Source organism: Antechinus flavipes, chromosome 1, assembly GCF_016432865.1.
Source record: "Antechinus flavipes isolate AdamAnt ecotype Samford, QLD, Australia chromosome 1, AdamAnt_v2, whole genome shotgun sequence".
NCBI classification, from domain to species: domain Eukaryota; kingdom Metazoa; phylum Chordata; class Mammalia; order Dasyuromorphia; family Dasyuridae; genus Antechinus; species Antechinus flavipes.
Genome location: NC_067398.1, coordinates 55,163,476 through 55,190,571, shown reverse-complemented (window position 1 = coordinate 55,190,571; position 27,096 = coordinate 55,163,476). Strand labels below are relative to the sequence as shown.

At 45.8% G+C, this 27,096-nt stretch overlaps 1 protein-coding gene across 1 annotated transcript; it reads right to left on the bottom strand.

Annotated features, from left to right (window-relative positions):
- On the bottom strand, positions 1-26,878 carry KLF15 (KLF transcription factor 15). Its single transcript, XM_051983046.1, has 3 exons — positions 26,400-26,878; positions 17,166-18,256; positions 1-1,388 (listed from the first exon to the last, which is right to left on the bottom strand). The coding sequence occupies exons 2-3, from the start codon at positions 18,188-18,190 to the stop codon at positions 1,217-1,219; spliced, it is 1,197 nt and encodes a 398-aa protein (XP_051839006.1). The 5' UTR covers positions 18,191-18,256; positions 26,400-26,878; the 3' UTR covers positions 1-1,216.
- Between the last annotated feature and the right edge of the window lie 218 nt (positions 26,879-27,096).

Below are 27,096 nucleotides of genomic sequence, written 5' to 3'. Positions count from 1 at the left end.
TACAATGATTTGTTTTATTTATTTATTCATTTCTTCTTACCCATCGAGGCTCAGGGGGCTGCTGGAACTATAACAGAGCATCATAAAAGCCAGGTTCTGCTGTACCCAACATGGGGCTGACCTCTTCAGGATGGAGGTGGGCCCACGAGCACCCATGCCATCTTCTCCCAGAGACATTCTCCAGGAATCTCCCACACTATATTCTCTACTGGGCTGCAGACCAGGTTAGGGGACTGGCCCCCTTCACAAACAAAATCCATGGAAAACAGGACAGATAGTCTCTGCGGGGATAGAGGCAAAAATGGGGGCGGGGGCAGGTGCTGGACTGCAATAGGAACTCTGTTCAAATCCTGTCTTAGACATTTATTCCTAGAGTGACCATGGAGGAACTGCTTCATCTTTGTTTTTTTACTTCCTCATCTGTATAATGGGAATAGGGGTGACCTAGAAAGGTCCCTTCCTGCCCATGATCCATGACCACCAATGAGACTCGAAAGAAATGACCTTTAACCCACTTTCACTGATTCCTTCCTGAATTCTTGGCTTTTATGGGTTTCATCCTTTGGAAATATCTGTCAGTTCCAGATGGGGGGAAACAGCTGAAATCTCAACTTAAAAAAAACAAAACAAAACAAAACTTCCTGAATCAGGACGGATCAAGTAGGAGGTACAGACCCATCAAAAGAAACAGGGGTTTCTGAAACCCTCCTTCCCCTCCCCCACCAGAGCCCTTGGCAGTGACCATAGGGACACAAAGGACTTGTTTTCGTTTTCCAAAAGGAATTTGCTATATCCAAACTGGACAAATAGGCCCAGCTTAATAAAAACTCACAATGAATAGCCCTGTTTATGAGCAAAGCCCACAGGAATGCCAGAACTGTAATTAACTAGCTACAAGGAGCCCATAAATTTTCCTTGTGCCGAAGAAAACAGCTTAAAATAAAACACTGTAATTTCCGAGGGAAGAAGCGGCAGCAAAGACATGAAAGGGGGAGGGGGGTGGGGGGGAGAAGAGCAGGCATAAAAATAATAACCGCAGAAAAGCTTCATTCTCAAATTCCATTTGGAGGACACAAACATTCATGTGTGGTGGTGTCAGATAACAGCGTTCCCTGTTATGGAGACAAATAAATTATCGCTATAAAAAACGGTGAACAAAGTGCTGGAGTCAGCTGTTCTCGGCCCAAGAGGTGGGAGGCGCGGGCGGGGGAGCAGGTCAATTCACGGAGGAGCGCACCGAGCGGTTGCTCCGGGGGAAGCGATGCACCTTGATATGCTTGGACAAGTGGTCACTCCGGGCAAACTTCTTCTCGCACACCGGACACTGATACGGCTTCACGCCCGAGTGGGAGCGTCGGTGTCGGGAGAGCTCGTCCGACCGGGAGAATCTGCCCAGGTGTGGGAAAAGAAGCCAGTGGTTAGGACGGGGACCTCGACGCGGGGCCGGGAGGGGCCTCGGGGCTGGCCCAGCCCCCCTTCCCCCCTTTCTTTGCGTCCCGGAGGAGGAAACTGAGTCTGGGCCACCCAGGCCCGCGGCCCTCCCCAAGTTAGCGCCCGTCGTCTTCGGGCGCGGGCGCTTCCCGCTCCTGCTCCCCCTATATTTCACTGTCTAATTAAACTAATGCTCTCCACTCTCCTGGCACAGGAGGTGGGCTGGCTGCAGGTCCGGCCTCCCTCTTCCCCTTCCCACTGGTAGGAGGCAGCTCGGACGGGAAACAGCGCTATCCCCCAGCGGATGGGCCAGGGGCTCCCAGCTGCCCTGCGCCCCTCCGTCTCCCGGAGGCGGCGAAGCCGGTCCCGTTCCCATTTTTGGGAAGAGGAAACTGAGAAGTGCAGGCCTCTGCCCTGACTGTGGAAAATGATTAGATATGGCTAAGGATACCAACTTGACATTTCGCAGCATGTGTCCTGGACCTCTCCCTTTCTCGGAAAAACCTTGTTGGGTCTTTACTGGCTGCAAGTCAAATCTAAATTCCTGAGCTTGGCATTCAAGGCCCTCGGGGATCTGGCCCAATTTGACATTATTCCTCTTTGTGCGCCCCCATATCCCAGTCAAATAAGGCAGCGCAATATTTCTCATATACCCACTATACCTTCCCGACTCCCCGCCTTCAGCTCACACCATTCCTTAGGCTTTTCCCCCAAAATTGCTGCCTCTTAAAATTTTACCCATCCTCCAAGGCCCAGCACAAATCCTCCCCATCTCCCTCGTCTTTCTCTTCCCTCAGGCTTGTCACAGAGGTGTCTCGGGCCTCACTTAGGGCAGAGTATTTATTCACATTGAACAAACCCAAGAAGTGGCCAGCTGATATATTTTACTTAAGCCTGAAGCTAAAAAGTTTATTCTGATTTTAAAAGAACTGGGTGTCTATGTACAGAAAAGTGAATCAAATATCCAAAATCCTTTCCCTTCTCTCTCCTCTCTCTGTCTCTGTCTCTCTGTCTCTCTGTCTCTGTCTCTCTTTCTTTCTATCTTGTCTCTCTCCTCTCTGTCTCTCTATCTCTGTCTCTGTGTGTGTGTCTCTTCTTTCTCTCTTCTCTCTCTCTCTCTCTCTCTCTCTTTCTTTCTCTCTCGCTCTCTCCCTCTCCGTGTCTGTCTCTCCCTTTCTCTCTTTCTGTTTCTCTCTCTCTTTCTGTCTCTGTCTCTCTCTCTCTCTCTCTGTCTCTGTGTGTGTGTCTATCTTTGTCTTTGTCTCTGTCTCTCTGTGCGTGTCTCTTTCTGTCTCTGTCTCTATGTGTGTGTGTCTATCTTTGTCTTTGTCTCTGTCTCTGTGTGTGTGTCTCTCTCTGTCTCTGTCTCTCTTTCTATCTTGTCTCCTTTCTCTCTCTCTGTCTCTCTCCTGTCTCTGTCTCTGTCCCTGTCTCTCTGTGTGTGGCTCTCTCTCTGTCTGTCTCTGTCTCTGTTTCTCTCTCTCTCTCCCTCTCTCTCACTCCCTCCCTCCCTCTGTCTGTCTGTCTATCTGTCTCTCTCTCTCTTTTTTCTCTCTCTGTCTCTCTCCTGTCTCTGTCTCTGTCTGTCTCTCTGTCTCTGTCTCTATGTGTGTGTGTGTGTCTCTCTCTGTGTCTGTCTCTGTCTCTGTTTCTCTCTCCCACCCCTCTCTGTCTCCCTCCCTCTGTCTCTCCCTCTCTCTCTCTCTCTTTCTCTCTCTCTCTCTCTCTCTCTCTCTCTCTCTCTCTCTCTCTCTCTCTCTCTCTCTTTCTATCTCTGTCTCTCTCCTCTCTCTGTCTCTCTCTGCTGGCTGTCTCTCTTACATCTATTTACCCAAAGCAGCCTAGTAAACAAAGTGGGGAGACTTTTTTTCAAAATTTGGGCACAAAATAGGCAGAAACATGGATTTGGCGAACAAAACCACTTCTTACAAGTTGAACAATGGACTTAATTCACACCTCAAACATTTGAGGATAACTTTTCAGAGAGATTTCCCCCCTGAGTGGACTCATTCCATTTGGGAAGGACATACTGTTTACTAAGAAGAGTAAACAGACATCAACTTCAGAAGCCAGCTTGGAAAGAAAGATACCAGAGATTGTGTGACCAAGCACAGAACAAACAGAGAAAACAATGCCAAAAACAGTATTTCCAGCAAGAGGAAAGTAACAGGCTCTGATCCCCAGGCAGTACCTAAGAAGTCTTTGTTAACACAACCTTTCTGAGCCTAGAAAGTCCCTCCCAGTCATTACTGCCCAATCTCCTCCTTATCCCCAATGCCAGGCTTCCAAGGTGGCCAATGGGTCCTTAAGCTTCCTACAATTATTTCAGATGGGTCCTTGTCATCCCTCCTCATGGCCCCTTCTTCATTATCATCTGAAGGTACTTCGGATGTATTTGGAAATAGATCAGCTATCAACAGGAAAGAAAAGGGCAGAAATGATTAAGTCCACAGAGAGCAAACCCCTATTCTAGACTGGAGATCTAGATAATGTACTTAGAACAGGATGTGGAAGCACATGGGGACCCAAGAAGCTCTCCTGGACTACTCTAGCTTAAAGTGTCAAGTTAGAATGTCAATTTAGAAGGCAACTTGGACATAGACTTGGACATGCATGAAAAAAGCATTTGTGGAAACACTGCTTTAGGATAAATTACTGAGAACAAGAACATTATGGAAAGAAGAACTCTTAGAAGACAGAATATTGGAAACAGACTAAAAGGACCAAAGAACAATAAAGGCTGGGGCTGGATCAGAGCCTAGAACATGGCATGTTAGTGCTGAAAGGGATTTCAGAAAGCTGAACATCAAAGTTGAAAGGGTCTTTAGAACAAAGGAGATCGTGGAGTCTTAGAGCCTTGAAAGAGCACTTGAAAGAACAGAATGTGGAAGCTGGAAGAGCTCTAAGAACAGAGCATGTTAGTGCTGTAAGGGACTTGCAAACATGGACTCCAAAGTGGAAGGGCCCTCAGAACATGGAATGGCAGAACTGGAAAAAACCTAGAGTCTAAACTTCTTTGTTAATATGAGGAAACTGAGGACTCCCTGCATACATTAGAATTAATATGGTAGCAGAATTGGAATTAGGATTTGGATCTCCTATCTCCCCAAACTTTGTCTTGAATGGGAGAAGTGAAATTGAGTTTGGAAAGGTCTGATTCTGGCTGGCCAGGACTGCAATAAGCAGGCCAGGCTCCAACTTGATTCCCAAACTGTTCTCTGGGTCTCACACCACGCTAGCCCCTACCCAAAGAAGCTCTAAATAGGCCCCTTAGGATACAAACGGGGGTTGGAGACAAGGCCAAACAAATGCTGTTCATCTCTTTAGAAAGGATCCCTGTTGGGGCCGGAGGGGTGTCACATGGCTGAAATGTGTGTGTTACTTGAGCCATGGAAGAAGTGTGAGTTAATATGTTAAAAATACACTGGGTCTCATAACCAAGGTCTTAGTGGAGAGGCAAGAATTTTGCAACACTGTTCCCCAGAGCCCCTGGGGCAGATCGGCTTACTGAGGCCACGGAAATAAAACCCTAAGCATGTTGCTTGTGGACAAAAGGACAGTTCCTTAAAGCCAACATGTGGGACTGGGAGAAAGCTGGGCATTCCTGAATCAAGGGACAAAACAAGGTACAGTGGAAAGAATGTTAGACCGGGATTTAAAGCCCATCCCTTCCCACTAACCATGACCTTAATCAAGGGACTTCAATGGCTAGTTTCTCTTCTTCAGAATGAGATGATCCCTGCCCTGCCTTTCCAAAAGAAGGTTGTGAAGATCAAATGAGATTACAGGCTGTGGAAACACTTTGAGACCGGTCAAGTGCTTTAAGAGAGAGAGAGAGAGAGAGAGAGAGAGAGAGAGAAAGAGAGAGAGAGAGAGAGAACGGTTGTTTTTATGATCAAGTATTTTGTCTGGGGTCGCACAGCTAGTAAGAGGTAGATCCAGATCCCACTATTCTGACTCCGGACCAGGAAAGTTATTTGTAGGATTTTTTGTTGTCAAAGAGGCTAGAAAAGACAAGCCATCATAATTAGTGAATTCCCCAAATCATGCTACTACAGGCTGAATTCCAAACAGTAGAGACAGTAAGTGTTGAAGAGGCACATAAAATGGAGAGATTATGGAACATGGAGATGGTCAGAGAAAACTTCTGGGAGGAAGTGAAATGCAAGCTAGGTCTTTAGGGATAGACAGAGTTCAAATAAATAAAAGAGTAAATGGGAATGAATACAGCATAACATTTGGATACTGGGGAAATGAGTCTGCCTGGAGCCAAGGGTGTTTGTGGGGGAGCAATGGGAAAGAAGACTGGGGAGAGGTTTGCTTATGGAAGGATGTGAATGCAAAGCTAGAGAATTAAAATTTGATTTCAAAAGAAATAGGTGATTATCAAACATTGTGGAGTGAGTGAAGGTGGAGAACAGGATGATTCTGAGAGTGGTATGCTTGATGAATTAGAGAGGATAGAAGACCTCCTTTTTATTCCCGATCTACCAACACAGAAGCCTTAAGTCTTTCTCAAATTAACCACTTAATATGGTGATAGGTCTACTTGCAAATAATAAAGAAATAACCCAATCCTACTGAGAACAGAGAGGTCAATTCCAAAGTCACATAGCTATAATAAGGGCCAGATCTAAGATGAGATCAATTTTCTTTCCACTTACACAACAGGTTTCTTGTAAACCTAGCTAGAAAATGAAAAATTTAGCTAATGAGGGTACAAATGTGTGGTAATCCCAGAGAAAGTAGGCTAATAAGATGATTCTGATGACTGGGAAGTTAAAGTCTTGCCGTTTCAAAATAAGTGAATGTACCCAAGACCAGAAGAGATTGCTGAGATGGGAAGCCATGTGATTATATGTTCAGGTTACAGGGGACACTTGGTTTCAATAAAAGTAGAGGAGAAAATTTAACTGCTGTCTTCAAACACCTAAAGGACTATCATCGTATCATGGGGACCAGCTCCTGCTTCTTAGTTCCCAGGGGCAGAATTCAATTCAGTGGAATGACCCGGCAGTGAGGCTCATTTTCACTTAGTTTAAGGAAGAAGCTTTCCAGCAAAAGAATGGGTCTCCTTGGGAGGCAGTGAGCCACCTTTGTTGAGCAAAAGTGGAATTGACATCTGTCAGGAATGTCTTGTATATATGCGTGAAGGGCTGGGAAGGACATTCCTGCATTCAGGGAGAATACAAGAGTCTGTAGCTTTCCAGTATTTTGCATTTCTCAAAAAACATTACCAACATATTGCTCACCAAATGGAACAAGATATGAGGATTCATCCTTGAAAGAGAAAGAATAAGTAGGCTGTCTTTCCAGATGCTGATAGAGTATTATGCCTCTGGGATGATGATCCCTTATGACTACTAAGTGCTTTTATATGGTTCAATCATTTATCATCTTATCATCGTAATACCAATTATCAAAAGATAATGATCAATAATTAATAAAATCAAATAACAATCAATAATAATCAATAGTGATGGAAGACACCACTGTGTTTTCCAGAAAAGCCAGTAGGATTTTCCAAGGTCAAAGGACATGTTCATGGCTGGATTGGAATCTGAATTCAATTATACATTAAGCTTTCCCCCTACATCACTCCCCCTAACTGCCAACTCTCCCTAATAATGTCATCTGAGGTCTCGGTCACTTGTTAAGGGGAGGCCATAATCACTGTCCTCTCAGCCTTGTGGATGAAGGAGGCCACTGAAGGCCCTCGAGAAAGGGAGTGACACAAGGAAAGAGGTGTTTGAAGAACATTAACCTTGTATGCGAAGCTTTATGAGCAAACCCAGGGGACCTGTTCACGAGAGGGGGTAGCAGGTTAGCGCACACCTGCCCCCAAGGCCAGGATGGGGACAGAAAGCAGAAAGCCATTTCTTGGGGCCAGCCCACAGATGCCCAGCATGGCAGCAGGAAGCCTAAACTGACCAACTGCTGCTCACCCACACCAGCCAAATCCTGTCTCTTTAAACCAGTTCATGTGCTGGGGAAAGGCAGACCTGATCCGGGACACAGATCTAATCTTTTCCTTCTTAATCTTGGTAAGCTCATTTTATCTCAGTAAACCCCTTTACCTGACAGGTATCCTGGGGTATCAATTTCTAGAATTAATATTGCATTAATATATCCAGATGTTTATTTTGCTGATTCATATGACCTTAGATTAGAGGACAGACTCTTGGAGGTCAGCTAATCCCAGCCCTGTCCAGCGAAGGAGCCCTTTCTAACCTGTTCCTGGTAGGTGGCCATCCGGCTTCTGCTTTAATGCGGCTCAGTGGAAAGAGCAATGATCCAGGAGTCAGAACCCTGTATTCGAATCCTGCTTCTGACAGTTGCTACCTGTGTGACCTTGAGTTCTAAATTTCCTTATCTGTATAATGATGGGGCAGAATTGAGTGACCTATAAGGTCTCTTCTAGATCTATGACTGATATTTTAGATCGATCAAAAGGGATTTAGACTTAAGTCCTGGCTCTGTCACTAATTGCATAACCTTGGATAAATCAATGGATCTCAAATTCCTATAAAATGAAGTGATTGGACTTGAGGACCCCTAAGGTCACTTCTAGTTCCAAATCTATGTCTCTTTTGTTCCTATGAGTCAATCCATATGACTGCTGACCAGCTCTTCTTTATATCTAACCTGAAGTCCACCTCCCTGTAACTCTCACCACTTTTCCCATCAGCCTTATGGAGACAAAAAGAACATGACTGGATTGAACCCTCTTCCACTCAGTGACCCTTTGGGTACCAGCTGACAGCCATCATACCTTTGCCCAACTCACCCCCAAACACACACGAACATCCCGCTTCTCTTCTGCAGGCTAAGACCCCTCTCATCCTCATGGCCACTCTCCCCTCTTGGTTAATCGTATACCTGGAGCTGATTGCCTCCTTTTTGCTCATTAGAAGTAAAAATATGCCCACCTCTAGCATGCTTGCATTTTCTGAAGCAAACTTAGAAGCAAAGCCTGGAATTCATCTGGAAAGCTTTCAATTAGCTTGCTCTCACACCAGGGACCCAATCTTCCTGACTAGCTGGGGCATGTAGCTTTGGTTTCTCTCTTCATTGACTTGAAAGGTCTTTGTCTATTGGAGGTCTAGCGAGCACCCCTAGACTAGTGATTCTCAAAGCATGCTCCAGAGAATCCTGGGGAGCTCTAAAACTTTCAGAGGCTCTACAAATTGAAAATTAGTTTCTATCTCTAGAATGGTAAATATCTAAAAATGGTAAGATAAATATTTATAAATAGAACTCACATAAACCAAAACTATTTGGACAGATCGTCAATAATTTTTAGTGTTATAAAGATACTGAGAACAGAAGTTTGAGAACTGCTACCCTAGGCAAGAGAGAATGACAGACTAAAACAGGCTTGTTCCCCTGTTCAGGAGAGATCTGAGAATATGGTCCCATTGCTTGGGACAGTCATTAATATACATTCTCCTCACAGATTCAGGAACACAATAATAGTAATCGTAATAATAATAATAAAGATAGCTAATATTTATATAATATTTTAAGATTTACAAAGCACTTTACATATATCATATTATTGAATCCTTATACAAAGTGTATGGAGTGGATGCTATGGTTATATCCATTTTACAGATGAGGAAACTGAGGCAGAAAAAAAGTTAATGGTTTTCTCAGGGTTCTATAGTTAATAAGTACCTAAAGAAAGCTCTGAATTCTCATCTTTCTACCAAATCCATCATTTCAACTACTATGTCACCTAGCTATATTATTTTTATATATCAAATGGCAAAAGATACAATGTATTTTATACACCTTAAATCACACACATATGTATATATATAGTCACTATTATAAAGAGCTACATAAATATGAGTTGCTAGTATTATTCAACATTAGCACTGGCTATAATTAGAGAGGAAGTGGGCAATCATCTATGATTTAAAGGACTGCAAAAGGGCCCCCAGATCTCTAGTCTACTGGTTTAATAATCCCAGCATTTAAGTTCCTTTGTTTATTATGGCATAGTGTCTCTAGAAGACTCCTTTAAATATACATATATATATATATATATATATATATATATATATATATATATATATGCTCAGTTGAAGGATCTGGGAAGGGGGAAAAATGTGATTGGGTGAGGTAGGGTGGAAGGTGCAGAAGCAAATCTCCAAATTACTACAGGCTTGTCAAATGGAAGAAGGGATTAAGTTAATGTATGTGGTTACAGAGAGCAAAAACGACCATAAATGGGGAAGAAGGAAGAAGGCAGATTTCATCTCAAGAGAAAGGAGAGGTTTGCAACTATTCTTTGTTCATCAATAGACCCCCACTCATGACAACTCACCATCACTCAAGCTGCTTGAGCAGAGATCAGATGACCTTCTACTATCCTATTGAGCAGGAGTCCTCAAACTTTTTAAATAGGGGCCAGTTCACTGTCCCTCAGACTGTTGGAGGGCCGGACTATAGTAAAAACAGAAACTTTGTTTTGTGGGCCTTTAAATAAAAAAGCTTCATAGCCCTGGGTGAGGGGGATAATCATCCTCAGCTGCTTCATCTGGCCCACGGGGCCGCAGTTTGAGGACCCCTACTATTGAGGCTTTCCTCAGAGCTGGAGGGGGAGGTCAGAGAAGCTTGATATTCTGTATCATAGAAGAATCTGGCATATGACCTTTTAGTGGCCACCTCAGCTTCCTTGGGCCTATCGCTGGAATATAAACTGCATGGTCTGCAGAAATCCCACTTCTCACACCTCCAGAGGCTTGATAAGGGTTCTTCTATTGCTAAATGATACTATTTAATCTTTGCTGCATGGTGTAGTGCCTGGAGGCAAGTTGGGTTCCTCTAGTCCCAGCATTGTTACTCACTTGCTGCAGAACCTCATCAGAGCTATTTCCTGTTTCTTGGATCTCAGGCTCTTCCTCTGTCCAATTGGGAGAATAACCTCTTCTTTCTTATGGGGATGTTGTGGGGATCCAGTGAGAACCCAGGTCTGAAAGAGCTTTGGAAATTTCAGGAATTCTTTTGGGCCAGTCACCTAGGAGACCCTTCAGTGAGTCACTGCCATGACAGAATTATGTAATCAACAAAGGTCCAGGGCACTGACACCTCCTCATGTCTCATTACCTACTCTCCCTCCCCCTGTTCAAATGTTCTTCCAGGAGAAAATGCCACACATGTCTTCATAACAAGGAAGGGATCAAGGAAGAGAAATTCCGGTGGAAAGACTGATGGATCTGGAATTAAAGAACCTTGGGTCTGAGTCACTCAGCAGCCACTTAGTACCTGAGTAACCTTGTAGGTTCCATTTCCTTTCTCTTGAACTATTTCCTCATCAGTAAACTCAAAGAGCTGTAGATCAGGGGTTCTTAACCTTTGTGTTTCAGGATCCCCTTTGGCAATCTGGCAAAACTTTTAACCATCTTCTCAGAATAATGTTATTAAGTGAATAAAATAAAATATATAGGATTATAAAGTAAACTAATTACACTGAAATAGTTATTAACATATTTTTTAAATATTCATGGGCCTTACCGTTAATATCTTTGGTTAGAGGGTAACTGGTGATCCTTTTAGATCTAAGGAAACGCATTATGAGTAGAGACTTTCGTTCTTTTCACTTGTATCCTAAGCCCCTAGCCCAGTGCTTGGCACATAGCATGTGATTAATAAATGCTTATTGATTGACCGATTGTCCCTATGATGCTCCCCCCATCCCAGGAGGATTTGCATTTTGCTAGGGAACAAAGCCACAGGCAAAGAAATGGCAGAAATTCTCACCCTAGTGAGAGAGGGAGTAGAAACTAAAAGTTGAGAAAGAAAGGGGATTTTTCTCTACAATGCTTCATCTACTAAGACCATCCCTAATCTTTATGATTTTCTGACTCTAGCTGGGCTGAATAATAAAACAAAAGTGTCCTATAATGTTAGAGCTTAAAGAAAGTACTTTAAAACACAAAATGTTCACACAGAAGGACCATTAGAATCATTGATAGAACACAAAATGTCCCAACTAGATGAGACTTTAGAGCACTGAATTATGGAGGTGGAAAAGACTTTAAAGGTCATCTTGCAAATGAGTAAATCAAGGCCTGATATGGGCAAAGTGACGCTCAATGTCACATGACCATTAAGTGACATAATTGAGATTCAAAGCCAGGTACCCAGAGTCCAAATTTGGTGCTTTTGCCACATCATCTTGTCACTTTAGGATGGAAAAATGTCATTCTTTCGTAAATGTAGCATATAAAGAAAGAACCATGATTCATGGCTGAGAGAAACCTTTTAAGCTCCATTATCCTGCCTCTGTTTTCATAGATAACTTTATTCTGAGTCATGAATACTTCAGGAATTTTACAGCCGATTCTATCCTTCCTCCCCCACCAAAAAAATACCAAAAACCTATTATGGGCTGGAAATATCATTAAGGAGTGGTCTAGGAAAGAAGTGAAACTAGATCAGAAACCCCAGGAGTTCTATTTTTGCAATTGACCTTGATGTGACACTTCCTTTTTTAAGCCTCAGTTTCCTCATTTGGAAACAAAGAGACTGGATTAGATGATCTTTTAAAGTCTCTTCCAACTCTCATGGAATTTTATGATCACATGAAACAAATATTCCAGCATTCTCTTGGCCAGTACCAGTCTCCATTAGACCAAAGTGTGGGTGGGGTGGGCTTTGGTTGTTTTAATAAAGTGTTCTATGTCATGGGGTAGGAAAGGGAGAAAAGAAGCATATAAGGAATGCTCATGAAGGAAGATAACTATCTCCCAGACTGATTAGATATCCATGGTCTTGACCATTCACAAAGAAGGAAAACTACCTCTTACTATGAAGAGACATCAATGGTCCAGATCATTCATAAAGAAGGATAACTACTTCCCAGGTTAAGGAGAAATCAGTGGTCCTGACCATTCATAAAGAAGGATAACTACTTCTCAGTTTGAAGAGATATCAGGGGTCCTGATCATTCATAAAGAAGGATAGCTACCTCTCAGTTTGAAAAAACATCAGCCTCTATTATAGGAATCTATATAATATAGCACCCCCAACATGACACCATCTGGCTCTGCCTGAACAATTCCAATGAAGGGAAATGTGCTACCTCACAATGAGCTCTGTTCTATTCTGGTCAGCTCTAGCTCTAAGGGTTTTCTTAATCTGTCCCCTTTAATTTACAGACTACCACAATAGAGCCAGAAAGGGTCATAGAGAATGGCTAAATTCTTCTTTGTATAGATGAAGAAACTGAGCTCTCAAGGTGAAGTGGTGGCTTCACCTTCGTGTTGATTGCCCAGATCCCAATGATCAAGTAGTTTAGGCTGAAAACAATTCTTTCTAAAGTAACACTCTTAAAAATAATCTAGGCAAGTGACCTCAATCCTCCACTTCACATTGGCAGCTGAAACTTTATTACCAGCAATCCTCAAGAAGGAGAAGCTGTAGGATCCAACCACACTGGGCTTATGTCCATGCTCCCTCAGGCAGAAGTCTTGTAGTGGACAGAGTCTTAGATCTGAAGATCTAGGATTAAGTCTTGGTTCTACTACCAATTAGCTGGGCCATCTAGAAGAAGCCATTTCACATGTCTAAAACTCAGTTTCCTTATCTATAAAATGGAGCTAATGTCTATGTCCCTCCAAAAACTGATGGAAGGGAAAAACCACGAAAAGCGTTTCCTAAAGTATTATAAAAACATTAGATATTATTAGTGTTGGATGTCACCAATGGAGGATGATTTCCTTAGAGGGATTGGGTTAAATCTTGCATCTATACACTCCACTTTTCCGCTTGATCTCAGGTATTTCAGGTAAAGTAGTTCCTTTTCACACAAAGCTTGAGAATCTCTGATTTTATAATCATACCTCAAACTTAAATAAAAGACTAATCTATATCTCCAAGTTATCCAGCCTATGAGAAGCAATTGGGTATCTTGGATCATGAGGTCATGACCAAGGCACCACCTGGTGGCAGTGTACCCTAAACACAGGTCAAACTCCTATAAGCACTGAGCACCTTTTCAAATGAATACTAATTCAAACGAGCAAGCAATAACATGTGATATTAGAGTCATTTTACTGTAGGGACAAAGCTGGTTCTGCCAATTCCCAAACCCTCACTGTCAGATCTGAAGCCAAAGTAAAAGGGGGATTCAAAAGGAGACATTTGAACCCAAATAACTTGTAGGGGAGGATACTAAAGAAAGTAGTGCAGCAGAGTGCTGGATTAAGAGTCAGGACCTGGGTTCAAATCTTAGCTCTACCCCTTACTCTCTGTACAAGTCACACAAACTTTTTAGGTCTATTTCCTCATCAATATAATAAAAAGTTTGAACTAGATGGCCTCTGATATCTCCAATATCTGCAATCTAGATGCTGTTCCCTCAAAAGGTCAAGGTAGGAACAGGGCACAACACTTACCCTTACTGGGTTCACTGCTCTTTGGCGCCCTGCTACAGGAGGAAAGCTTGGTGTAAGCACACCAAAGAGCCTAACTTGGGGTTGCAAGGAGGTGATATAACAGTAAGTAGTTCTAGACTTCAGCTGCATCTCTGCTATTGACAAACTGTATGACTTTGAACAGGTCCTTTCCTCTCTCTATACTTGTATGCCTGAACAGGTCCTTTCTTCTCTCTACACCTGTATGACTTTGAACAGGTCCTTTCCTCTCTCCACAGGTGTTTTCCCACTTAGGCACACCACTACCTTCACTGGGTTCACTGCTCTTTGGCGCCCTGCTGCAGGAGGGAAACTTGGTGTATGCACACCAAAGAGCCTAACTTGGGGTTGCAAGGAGGTGATATAACAGTAAGGAGGACTGGGCTTCAGCTGAAACTCTGCCACTGACAAACTAGGTGACTTTGAACAGGTCCTTTCCTCTCTCTCTACACCTGTTTTCCTACCTAGTAAATGATGTGCCAGCACTAGAAGATCTCAAAGTTCTCTTGTAGCTCTGCCCATTCCAAGATTAGACTGGCAGTATGAGATTTATATGCCTGGAATATACTCACCCCCATACTGAGGAAAGCGTAGGGGGAGGGGAGGCAGCAGGGTGTGCCAGATCACTAGAGATTTTTCTCCAACTCTCTTGCATTCTGTCCCCAGGGAATTTGGAAAATGGCCATTCCTGATCTCTGCTAAACCAGTAGCTTACAGGGAAGTGGCAGAAGGTCATGGGTAAGTGTAATCATTCAGAAAGGGCCTTTATAATCAAAGACATTGTTTTTTAAAAGTTCCACCTCTCTGGGCCAACTGTGTGCCCTAAATGGAAAGGGACTGAGTTTTCATTTCAACATAAGTGTTCTCCCTGAGGGCAGGATCTAGAAGTTTATTACCCATCAGGGAGTGGATACTTTTGACTTTTCACAATTTAGCAGACACAAGTACACACACACACACACACACACACACACACACACACAGACCCCTCTCCACCCGAGAGTTCAACACTATCACAAATTCCATTGAAGACCCTAGAGGGTTACTATTTCCAAGAACTTGAAGGACAAGTATGTTCTTTAACAAAGAGAAAATGATTTAACACTCCCCCCATCCCAAATAAACACACACACATAAAAATGTGCGCGCACACACCACACACACACACACACACACACACACACACACACACACACCAAAGCAAGAGCCTGGAAAACCAACAACTCTTCCAGGCTAGAAATTCCTGTGGCATGAGCTACATGGGGAAAGAACATGGGCTTTGGAATTACATGATGCCTATGAAGTCCTGGAGAGGATGATGAACTTCTGGAAAAGGTAAAGAGGCTTTTTTTTTGCAAAATGATTTGGGAGCTGTTCAGAGCTTGCTCTGCCTGAGGCTACTAGTGGACTGAGAACCCTAGAATGCTAGTATCTGGAGGTGGGAAAATTACTTGTCTCTCCTCAGCACACAATCACCAAGTTCTTCCAAGCCCAACCACCAAGACAGGCCCACAATATTTCATCCAAGTCGGAAAACCTGGCTGCTACTGGGTGAGGCTGGGCCGGGCACAGTATACAGCCCCAGCTGGCATGATAAATGCTGATGACTGAAATAGGCCTGATGATAGTTTAGCTCTAGACCTGATGATGCTACTGGGAAGTTCACTTTTCTTCCCGAGACCTCAGTTTCCTTTTCTGTAAAATGAAGGGAGGTTTGACTACATGGTCCTAAGCCTTCAGGTATGCTTGGAATTTCTGGGTATCTCTCCCTGCAAAAAGTTCGGTCCCCTCCCAGCAATGGCCCTGCTCCTGCACGCTGACTGATTCCAGCACACGAGGAACGGCCTGTGCTGTTACCTGCGGACACGGGCTGTTCAGTTATCCTAGACAGAGCACAGGCATTTCATGTAAAAGGTTTAGAACTAGAAGGAACATTGGAGGCCATCTAGTATAACTCTCTTGACCTCTGAGACCCCTTCTCTCTGGGATGGGACTACCCCGAGGCTTGACCAACTACTCAACCACCTCTTCCATGAAGCCTGCCTTGGTTAGTCCAGTTCATAGTGATTTAGAGGCAGCAAGCCCGATGTGAAGAACATTGACTCTAGGTTCAAATACTGCCTCTGATTTTTGCTAAAATAACCTCTCTGGGGACTGGTTTCCTAGCCTCCCTAAAAATGAGGGGTTAGATCAACGTAACATCCTCTTCCCACTCTCTCTAGAGGAACCACTGACTTTTCTGTCCTCTGAATTCCTCATGTACACAACATCTATACCAGTCATTCAACATATGGCATGTAGTCCCAGCCAGGCTTAATTTTCAGGATGACTTTCTCCTTTCCCTAATTAGGATTTATTTCATCTTCTATAAAATGGTGGAGTTAAGACTCTCGTCAAAAGAGTATCATCAGACTTGGAATCAATAGCCTGAAGTTCAAGCCTTGGCTCTGCTACTTAGTTGTGTGACTATGGCCAAATCATAGCCCTTTGAGCCTCAAGTTTCCTCATCTATAAAATGGGAGAATTAGATGAAAAGCACGAAGTCACTTCCAGGTCTAACAGTTGATCAATCTGAGGTATTGGTTCAACAACTGAGTCTTTATACTACCTTATATTCTTGATCATCTTGTGATCTCTTCTCTATTATTATTATTATTATTATTAACTCCTGCAGGGAAGAAGCTATGACTGACTGATCTCTCCACCCCACCTCTGTTGCTGATCCTCTCCCCACCACATCCCTCCCCCAGAATACAGGCCAGGGCCTTGCACACAGTAGGCACTCAGTAAATATTTGTTTGGTCGACTGACTGATGAACTTTGCCCCCTTTCCAACAATGGCTGGAAATCTCAGACAAATTCTGGTTACAACTTGGACGACTCCATATCTACTGCCCAGTTTACTCCTAGGGTGTCCACCTCAGCTCTCTACCCAGCAAACACTCCTGCTGCAATGAGACTAAAGTGAGAACCGACACACGGCAAGCTCCGGCAAGCCTCCCGTCGGTGTTAGGAAACCGGAAAGCAGTTGGTTTCTTGCTTTGGAAAGCGGTGTGGCTCAGGCACACGTACAAGGAGCTCTAGCTGTGGGGGCCTTGCGCCAGCTGCTGGAGAGTGGTCCCACTTGGCTTTGAGATGCCACCCTGTTCTTCTGGAGAAGGGGACTTGGTTAGAAACCAACGGGGAGCCTTATCTACAGAGTTGTTGTGGGGGAAAGCACAGCCCTATCTGCTGGGCCCTAACTGGTTGGGAAGGACAGGCCCGCCACACCATAGGCAGTGGTCCACATGCCCACCCCCAGATACTGACCTCCAGCCACACCCAGGCCACGTGCACGCAAAAGGCTTCTCGCCCGTGTGCCTCCGCAGATGGGCCTTTAGGTGGCTGCTCTTGGTATACATCTTGGTACAGCCAGGGAAAGTACATTTGTGCATTTTAATGAGTTCCGCTGCCGGGTTCTTTGGAAACTTCTGGCCTACCAGGATCCCTGCGGGTCCTGGCACCATGCCCCCTGGACCAATGGGCTTGGCTGCAATGGGCACCGGGGCAATACGCACAAACTTGGAAGGCAAGTTCAAGTTGGAGGACTGGACAATCTGTGGCACCAGCGCAAAGGTTTGCCCCTGGATGTTGACGAGGAGTTGGGCGATTTTAATGTTGTCTGGGGTCTGGCTTGGTGAACTGGGCCCCGTGCTGGACTCCTGTTTGATCTGCATGGGTTGGATTTGGAGGATGACGGGGATCCCACCCTCGGTGGCCGCTGTGCCATTGGAGCTGTGGGCACCTTCTGCGGAGCTGCCAGACTGGGGGGTTTTGCTTTCTTTCAAGCTTCCCCCAGGCAGGATGTGGTCTTTATGCTGCCCAGAAGAGAGCTGGTTGCAAACCCGAAGGTCCTTGGTCCCGTTTTCAGATCCTTCCTTGAGTTCCAGCTCCATATTTTCCTCCAGGAACTCCTCAATCTCTTCCAAGGTGGGCTGAAAGAGCCCCATGTCTTCTGGGTCTGGGAAGCGGAAATGCTCCTCTTTCACCATGGGCTGGCACCTTCGCCAGTCCCACCAGGCCACAGGGCTGCCCCCCAGGGTCGCCTGGGACAGCAGGTAGTCTAAGATGCTGTCCTGGCCCTCAAGGCTTGAGGTGCTCCCGTAGCTGGAGCCTAGCACCTGCGAGTCGGGGCTGGAACAAGAGCAGAAGCTGGAGGAGTCGCTGTCGTCCTCTGACAGCGGAGAGGGCAGCATGTGGTAAGCCCGCCCGCCAGCCGGCATGTCCCCCAGGTAGCCAATGGGGAACTTGGTGGTTGAGAAGGACTCCCCCACCGGGAGCAAGTGATCCACCATTCCTAGAACAGTGCTTCCGGGATGGCCACCAGCATAGACTAAGAGGTCCCAAGGTCAGACGAAAACCTGCAGAGAAGGGACAAAGAGGCAGAGAAGTCAGCCCGCGGCTCCCAGTGCCCACCGGCAAGCCCAGTCAGAGGAGGCAGGCTGGGAGTTCAAACATTGCCCCAGCTAGGGCTCTATCGCTGGCGAATTGTGTCTGCCTAAGCATTTTCCAAGATTGCACCACCTGTTTGCAAAAGAACCCTTTCCAAAAGCATTTCACAACTCTGGGCCCGTTGGGCTACAGACAAGGGCTCCTTCCCAGCATCCTCCGGGAAAGGCAGAGTGAATATGCAGAATACAGTCATTCAAAATGGCTGCCAGAAAGGGACATCCTGGTTGACCAGGTAGTCTGTCTGACTGAGGAGCATGGAGTCATCTATGGGCCTAAAGCATGGGTTTCGTGGCTGCAAGGGCAGCCCTAGGGGGTGCAGGAAGCTTCACGGTATCCTCAGCATGGAAGCAAAAAGGATGGATTTTCACGAATGAAGTACCTTCCCAATGGAAATTAGTGTAATAAAGAAGAAGTGTTCCTGCTCTAATCCCAGGAAGGTCACTAATCTAAAGCAAAACTCTTTCTCTGGACCCCAAATACCTCTTCTGAAAAATCAGAGAGCTGGACTAGAATTCAGGGGCTCTTAACCTGGCATTGGGAAACTCGGGTTCTTACGCATTTCGGTAATTATATTTCTATAAAATTGATTTCCTTTGCAATTCCATGTGTTTTATTTTATGCACTTAAAAACATCATTCTGAGAAGAGGTCCACAGGCTTATTCAGGCTACCAATGGGGTCCACAATATAGAAAAGGCGGTACTGGATGATCTCTAAGCTCCCTTTCCGTTCCAAGCTGCTATGATCGTTCTAGAGTCCTATAATGACCCATTATGGATCAGGGCCACACTCCCTCCCATTGGACTGCCATTTTGCTGGTGGCCTGACACTGACTTTTCTTCCCTCTGTATAGAGTCAACAATAACCAGCTTGGTCAGAAGTGCTGCTCCTCAGAGGAACTTTGCCCCTTCAAAAGCATTGCAGCTGTCTTGTTTATCAAGGCTGGAAGGGGGAGGGGAAAGGGGGGAAGGGGAATGCATTTAATCTGTGTCCAAAGCTTCTAAGGTTACCCGACTTTGGCTACACATATGTGAAGTTTGTGCCGTACAATGGAAATGGTAAAGCCCCCTTTATGAATCGCAACAAACATCCTAATGAGCTATTTCCAAAGGAGAGGGATGGAAGATCTAGGCCCACCCAGAGTGGGAAAAACCCCTGGGCTAGGAATGAAGGGACTTAGAATTGATTTCCACTACTACACTTGGGTAAGTCTTCCCATCTCGTTCTCTCCTCCTTAAGAGGAGGGTGATGATACTTGCACAATCTAATAGGGCCACTGTAAGGAAAGTGATTTCTGCAACCTAAAGAGCTATCAAAGAATCAGAATTACGATAATGTCCCACCAGTTCTCTAGAACTTTGGGCAAGATAGAAACAAGTCATCATCCCCGCTCCCGCCCAAGACAACTCAAAAACTTGGCTTAGTGGAAACCCTCATGAACAGTAGGAAAGAGATGTAGAGTGTATCCCACGAATAGGAATCCAAACAGGCCTTGATGTCATTTTGTTCCTCCTCAAAGCAAATGTTCTCCAATTTACAAAGAAAGTCCCCAAATCACGGATTGTCAGAACCAGGAAGAACCTTAGAACATAAACTATTAAGCGCCAGAAGAACAAGGTTAGAAAATAGAATGTTGGGCTGGAAGGGATCGTGGAACATAATATGTCAGAGCTGGACAGGGCTTTAGAACAACGAGTGCTAGAGTGAGAAGGGACCAGCGGCATCTCTCATTTTATATATGTGGAAAGAGATTAACCAGACATGGTGAAAGTTACCCAAATCATATCCGGGATGAGCTTCAAATCTGCTTTCCAATATGTCCCCATCACAACCCTCGTGGACATAGAGCATGAAGTCTGTAAAGTCCTCTTCTCATGATGGCCCCATGGAATGGGCAGTGCAAGGATTATCACCTTTACAGATACAAGTCTTTCTCAGAGGTCACACAACTAGAAAGTGGGATTCAGACACAAGACAGGACATTCTTCCAAGTTGCCACACCATCAGCTATACTACACTGTTCTTTCCTATTCCTTTTGCCTATCTAGTCTATCCTTCAAGGCTTAGAAATTGGGTTTCCAGCACTGGTGTTGCATGACTATAGAAAATTCACTTGATCTCCTAGGCTTAGTTTACCTATCTGAACAACAGCTAGATGCCTCTGAACTTCCCTCTAGCTCTAGAATTCTTGATTTGAGATTCCTACCTCTATCATTATATAATTATCATCGACATGGGCAAGGCACTTAAACTCCCTGCAATTTGCTCATATGAACCATGGGTTGATTGCTATTAACCTCCACGTGTTCCACCGCAACCCAATAGCAATTGAAAAAGGGAAGTGATGTACATTTCTACATGACTACTTGCCATCTAGGAGAAGGGTTGGGGGAAAGGGGGGAGGAATTGGAACACAAAGTTTTGCAAAGGTTAGTGCTGAAGAATTATCCATGCTTATGTTTTGAAAAATAAAAAGCTTTAATTAAAAAAGTGAAATGATAAGAATCTGATGCACAGGGAGGACTGTGTCTTGTATCTCCAATATATCTAGAAAAAAGAAAAACTAAACACAAGGGATGTCTAAGAGGATTAGAAAGAGATGGACCCAAAGAGATCACTTATTCAGACAAAATAGAACCCATAAGTGGAAATCTGGATCTTAAAAGTCATCTAGTCCAATCTTCTCTGAATATGAGAAGAGGAAACTGAGGCCCATGGAATATGCCCATATGGTAAGGGGGAGGGCCAGAATTGCCTCAGGCTTCAAAGGCAGCATTTTTGCCTTTGGTCTGTGGTATGCTAAGTGATGGGATTTGAACCCAGGTACTGGATCACAGGGCCTAAAAGAGTTTCTGCTATTGAGGAGAGATCCACATTCATTCAAATGAATTACTAGAATGATTCTGCCTCTTCACAAAATGCTGCCTGATGTTGGCTTTAATGAGATGTCAGGGCTCAAGAACAATTTAATCAGTTGGCAAATGGAAACAATATACAGCTTTCAAAAAAAAAAAAAAAAAAGGAAAGGAAAGAGTTGTTTTGTTTTATTTTCAGGTCTGTGACACTCGCGGAAATGGGAATTGGAAAGCAACAAGTCCTTCGGAGAACTTTCTTGTTCCGCTGTTCTTGGGCTCCATCACCATCTCTAGGTAATGTCACCACACTGGACAGCTGTTGCATTTTAAGGTCCCGACCTCATAAAATACTCTGTGTGGCCCAGTAGGCACAGCTATCTCTGGACTGAAAATGATATATTCTTTTAAACAATCTTTTAAAAAGAGATGGAACCTTTGCAAATAAAGATTGGTATAAAAACAAAAGCTAACAATAAACATTGAAAAATAAATAAATAGCCTTCTTCTTGGCCCCTGGACCAGTAGAATGGAATGGGCTCAAATTCAAAGGCCTACAGTCAAATCCCAAGCCAGTTACTTTAGCTTCCTTGAGCCTCACACTTCCTTCTCTGCAAATTAATGAGATGGGACTAGATGATCTCTATAATATTATCTATTTCTTAATCCTGAACATGAGCCTCTGATCTCTGAAGAGCAGGTCAGTCATGACACCAGACCACTCTCCTGTACCTGGGAAGCCCATTGCTTCAATGAGTACTAGGAATCCCTATGCATATGGGGAAAATGAAACGAGTACTTACTACATTTTTCTTGGAATTCCCCTAGCAGTTACCTATTTTGTGCTTGGCTGGGCCTGAGCATCAGATGGTATGAGAGAGAAGAGAGGAGATTGTGATCTTCATAGTTCAGTTGAAGGGTGCTGCTTCTGAAGGCTTGTGTTCAAATCCTCCCTCAAATGCTTACTTACCTGTGTGACCTTGAGCAGTCTATCAATAAGTATCAATTAGAAAGAAAGATAAGAAGAGTCCCCATTCCTACAGACCAGTATTGTAATGATTGGGCATATAAAAGTTATATACAGAGTACATAGAAGGTGAGTAGTTAGGTGGCCCAGTGAATAGAATGCTGGGTCTGGAGTCAGGAAGCCCTGAGTTCAAATTTACTCTCAGTCACTTACTGACTCTGTGACTCTGGGCAAGCTACTTCACCCTATTTGCCTCAGTTTCTTACTCTGTAAAATGAACTGGAGAAGGAAATGGCAAACCACTGGTATATTTGCCAAGAAAACCCCAAATTGGGGGGGGAGGGGTTCTTGAAAAAGAGTCAGATAGGACTGAAGAGTCAGATAGGATTGAAAACAACTGAACAGATAGAACATCAAATGGAAAGGGCAAACTAGTAGCTGAAGGAATAGAAAAGGGTATTTTGCTGAGTCTTGAAGAAAGCCAGGGAAGTTAAGAAAGGGAGATGATGTGTCTGTGCATTCCCAAACAAAGAAACTCTCTGGACCTCAGTTTCCTGATCTGTAAAATGAAAAGATACCTGTGAGGTACCTTCCTGCTCTTCATCCGTGACTTAACATATATAAATAACACAATAAATAATAGATGATAGAACATGATCCAATGTCAAATATTTTGTAAAAACCAACTGGATGAATCAGAAGGAAAATCATTTACTCTTCACTAGAAGAGAAGCTCTATGGTTAAAGAGTTATTGAATGGGAGATGAAAGAACTAAGTTTTAGTCCTCATACAGGTCATGAACTTTCTGTGTGACCTTGTGCAAGTCACTTAATTTAGAATCACTGAGCACAAAAGGAATTTATAAAAATGAATCTGTTTAAACCCCCTGCCCTTATTTCTCTGAAAAGTCTCCTGTTCCTTTGCAGAGTGAGAAAATTTGGCTAAAATGACTTCTAAGGTCTCTTCCAGTTATGACTTCCTACATGCTGAATCCCTAGGCAGGATCCTCGTAGTTCTAACATTCCATAATTTGATACAAGAAAGTGTTCCCTAAACAAGTGGGATTTGAACTGGACCCTCTAGGACTCAAGACAGAAGGAAGAAGGGGGGAAAATATTGCTGGAGGAAGGCAACAAGAATGAGCAAAGGTAACGATTGCATATTCATTTCTGGATTTGCTGGGGAAGAAAGAGAATGAAATTTGGAGAGGCAGATCAGACCTTGGATACCAGCCTAAAGGGTTTTAGGTTTGAAGTAGTGGGGACAATAGTCAGTTTGTGAACAAGCTTAAAAGGGAAATTGCAGATCACTGTAGTGTCACAGACTAATGTATTAAGGGGGAAGAGAGACTACAGGAAAGGAAAATCAATTAGGAGGTGAGAGACTTTTCTCCATTTAAAAGAAAATACAAATTACATACTTAGATTCAACTATTATAATCTGGAGTTTGTGCCGGGAGGCAGGTAGAGGAGTTGCTACACATTCCTTTAGGTAAGAAATCCCAGAGATTTTCTAGTCCAGTCTCCTCATTTTACTGAGGGGAAAATAGGTTCAGAGGGGTTAGTTGCCCACAGCAAAGCCTAGACTTGCAAACCTAGGTCTCCTGGCATTCAGACTTTCTCTCCCAGCTACAGCTCCTTTCCCATCCAAGACATAATCCCCAAACTTTCCCTAATGGTTCCCTCAGGCAAGACAAGATTTCGGGGTGGGGAGGAGGAGAGGCAGTAGACGAGGAGATAAAGAGGGACAAAACTAATCTGGAAGCAGGAATCTCTTCTCAAAGTAGCTCAAGCCAAAAGCTTACCATTAGGTTCATAGGAAAATTCAGGGGGGAGGAAGAAGTCTGATTTCCTTACAGAATAAGAGTCTCTAATCAACTTGGTTCCAGATGCCAAAAAAGCACAGTAGGGTCCCACAGCATTAGCACCTACATTTCAGCAACATCTCACCCTTCAGAAAACTGGCCTGCTGCCTGGCTTCTTGAGTAATCAGAAGCACTCCACAACTGTAAATAAGCCTCCCCCTTTTTTTCTTCTTTTTTTTTTTTGGGGGGGGGGGTGTTGTGTGCGTCAGAATTTCATTAATGCTCTCAGACCAGTCTTCCCAAAACACTGGCGGCGCTTCCTTCCTGGGGTCTTCACCAAACCGTTTGCCCATCTCAGGGGCAAGAAGAAATCCATCTCAGCCTTCTTGGATGAGGGCTGGAAGGGAAGGCCCAGTCAGGCGAGCGCTGGGTTCCTAATCCCCGGTGGGGATTGGGGGGGGGGGGTGTGTTCAGGTTTCTTCCAGGGCTTCGCTGGGCCCCGGGATGCCCATTTGCTAGGGGCTGGGAAAGAGAGGAAGATTTGGAGGCAGCGAAGGGAGGGGCTCGAACAGCCCAGGGCTCTCTTTGAACTTCGCCACCTCTTGTTTGTCAGTAGGGTTGGAAACACTCTGGGACGGATCCTGCTCCGGCGTCATTATGCAAGATGAATGCCCGTTCCCTTTGCCCCCAGCATTCGCTGGGGCCCCCAGGCATTCAGCCATCGAGCACAAGGCGACTCCAGGCATTTCTATGCTAATGTCCCGGGCCTGAATGGGTCTCGCACAGAATGTGCCCCGCGATTCAAGGCATGGGAGAGAGGAGGAGGGGGAGGGGAGGGGGGACTGCGTTTCTCAGCCACTGAGACACGAGTTATTTTTAAAGGTTGCTACAGAGCACCTGAGCGCTGCCCGTGTGGGTGCGTGTGTGTGTGAGTGTGTTTTTCCCTTTCCCACTCCCTGAATAAACATCTCGAAATGCCTCCGGTATGTGTCAATTACACCTTGTTCAGCGCTGGGCCCGAAGCTCTGAATGGTTCCGATAGAGATGGCGCATAACCAAATGTTGGCTGTTGCTGTGTCCAAGCTCCCCCCCCCCTTCCTTCCACCCCCTTCTTTTTTTCCTTGATCCCAAAGAGCTGGGGATGACCGACAGTAACCCTGCCTCTCTCCGTTTCTCCTGTCAACAGGACCAAAACAGCTAGCGGCCAAGCACACGCGAGACGATCTGCACCCCCTGACTCGTCCGCCTCCGGTCCCCAGTTTCCCGACCCCTTCTCTCCAAAACAACCCAGCTGCGGCGTTCCCGCAACCCCGCGATTGCAATCCGCGGGCAGCCTGCCAGCCTGCCATCTGGAGAAGTTTAAGTGGGAAGGGTTCCCCTCCCTCCCCCCCAAAAAAGCGGATTCTTCTAGTTGCTCTCCCCTCCTCTCGGCCAGCGCCCCGAACACCGACCCTGGGAGTTGGGCGCTTGGATCCTTCGAGTTGCTGCCATCTGGCCCCCAGCGCGCCCATCCCCATCCCCGCAACCTGGACACACAAACAGCTCAGGGCCGCATTCCTGCGCAGCGCCCCCTTCCTAGCCCAGGCTGCGGGCACCCCAGCTCCCAGCCCCGACCGACCAGAGGGCTCGATCTGCCCGGGAAGCCGGGCACCTGGCCCCAGTCCGGACCCCAAACCCCAGCTGGGCCAGGTCAGTGGCCGGGAGTCCCGGTAGAAGGGAGCTTGGCCTGGCCTGGCTTGTTTACGCCAAAAACCCACCTCCCAGAGGGCCGACCGGCCGGAGCTCAAAGGCCATCTTCCATCCCCGCCCCGGGCCCATATGGCTGTAAACACGTCGGCCGCTTCCCAGGGAAAGCGTCCTTAGCTCGGCTCCGCTGGTCCAGGGAAATAGCTCGACCTCCAGGGCTGAGCCCCCTTCGGGTGGACCGTATCCCCACCTACCTAGCCACCGCAAGCGAGACCCAGCACCGTACCAGCACCCCGGGGACACACAGACCCGGAGCCCCGCTCCAACACGTCACCCAGAGATACAAGCTCCCGGAGAGACACATTGGCACACATACACGTAAGACAGACACGCAGACACACACGGACACACAAACACGTAACGGAGACACACTCCGAGGTAGACACACATAACAGACACACAGACACACAAACATGTAGGGACACTCAGACACATACGTAGAGGCAGACACACAAGGACACAACAACACGTAGACCCAGAAGCTAATGTAGACATGTAGACATAAACAGATTCACACGGACACTCGGTTTCTAGGGTCACACGTCCCAGCAGCTTCCCGCACTCATTTCCCCTCCAAATAAGCAGGTCCCCATTAAGATTCCTCTCACTTCTTCCCCCTCCACCCGCTATCCGTCTCCCCAGTTTGATCCTAGGCTCTCCCCTCCCCCCCACCAGTTTCCTACCTGAACTTTGCGCACCGTGAGAATTTGAAGGGATTGGAGAGGAATCAAAATGGGGGTTAGTGCAGGGGGATGCACCCCAAAAAGAGAGGGGTTCGCCAATCCAATTCCGAATCCGCAAGAGGTCCTATTTGGATGGGGGGAAAACACACCACCACCCCAAAAGGGGGGAAAAATTAAAAAAAAAAAAAAAAAAAAAAAAAAAACAATCCCGCCTGAAGGCTATGAAATGAGCAACTTTGCGGGCAAGCCAAACAGAGGCGGGCCCCGTGCCCTTGAACTAGAGCGAGCTGGCTCGCTCGGGCGGGGCGGAGGGAGGCAGGCGGGCGGGCGGCCCGAGGGGGCAGGCGGGCGGCCGAGGAGGCGGGCGGCCGTGCAGGGGCAGCAGCCGGCGCTGCTGATGTGTCCTTTAGCCGAGCGAGAGTAGTACTATATGGCCGTCACATGACCGCAGGGAGGCTAGCCCTGGGAACGCAGGGGAAGGCTTGGAGGAGGCTCGGCCCCAGCGAGCCGGCCTATTGGCCGCCGCTGCTGCGAGGGGGCCGGCCCGCGAGCCGGGCGTCAGTGCCCGAGAGGGGCGGCCCCGCGCGCTCGCGCTCTCCCCGCGCCCGGCCCCTCCGGACCCTCCTCGCCTCCGCGTCTCTGCGCCTCCAGCAGTCCGGAGTGGTGAAGAAGCGAGGAGCAAGGATCGCAGCGATGT

Bases quoted from the DNA above. Each gene is read 5' to 3' on its own strand.
- KLF15 (XM_051983046.1), bottom strand. From the start codon at position 18,190: ATGGTGGATCACTTGCTCCCGGTGGGGGAGTCCTTCTCAACCACCAAG. The intron at 1,389-17,165 runs GTCAGTATCTGG...ACACCTGGGCAG, and splicing joins TGGCCTGGGTGTGGCTGGAG to ATTCTCCCGGTCGGACGAGC.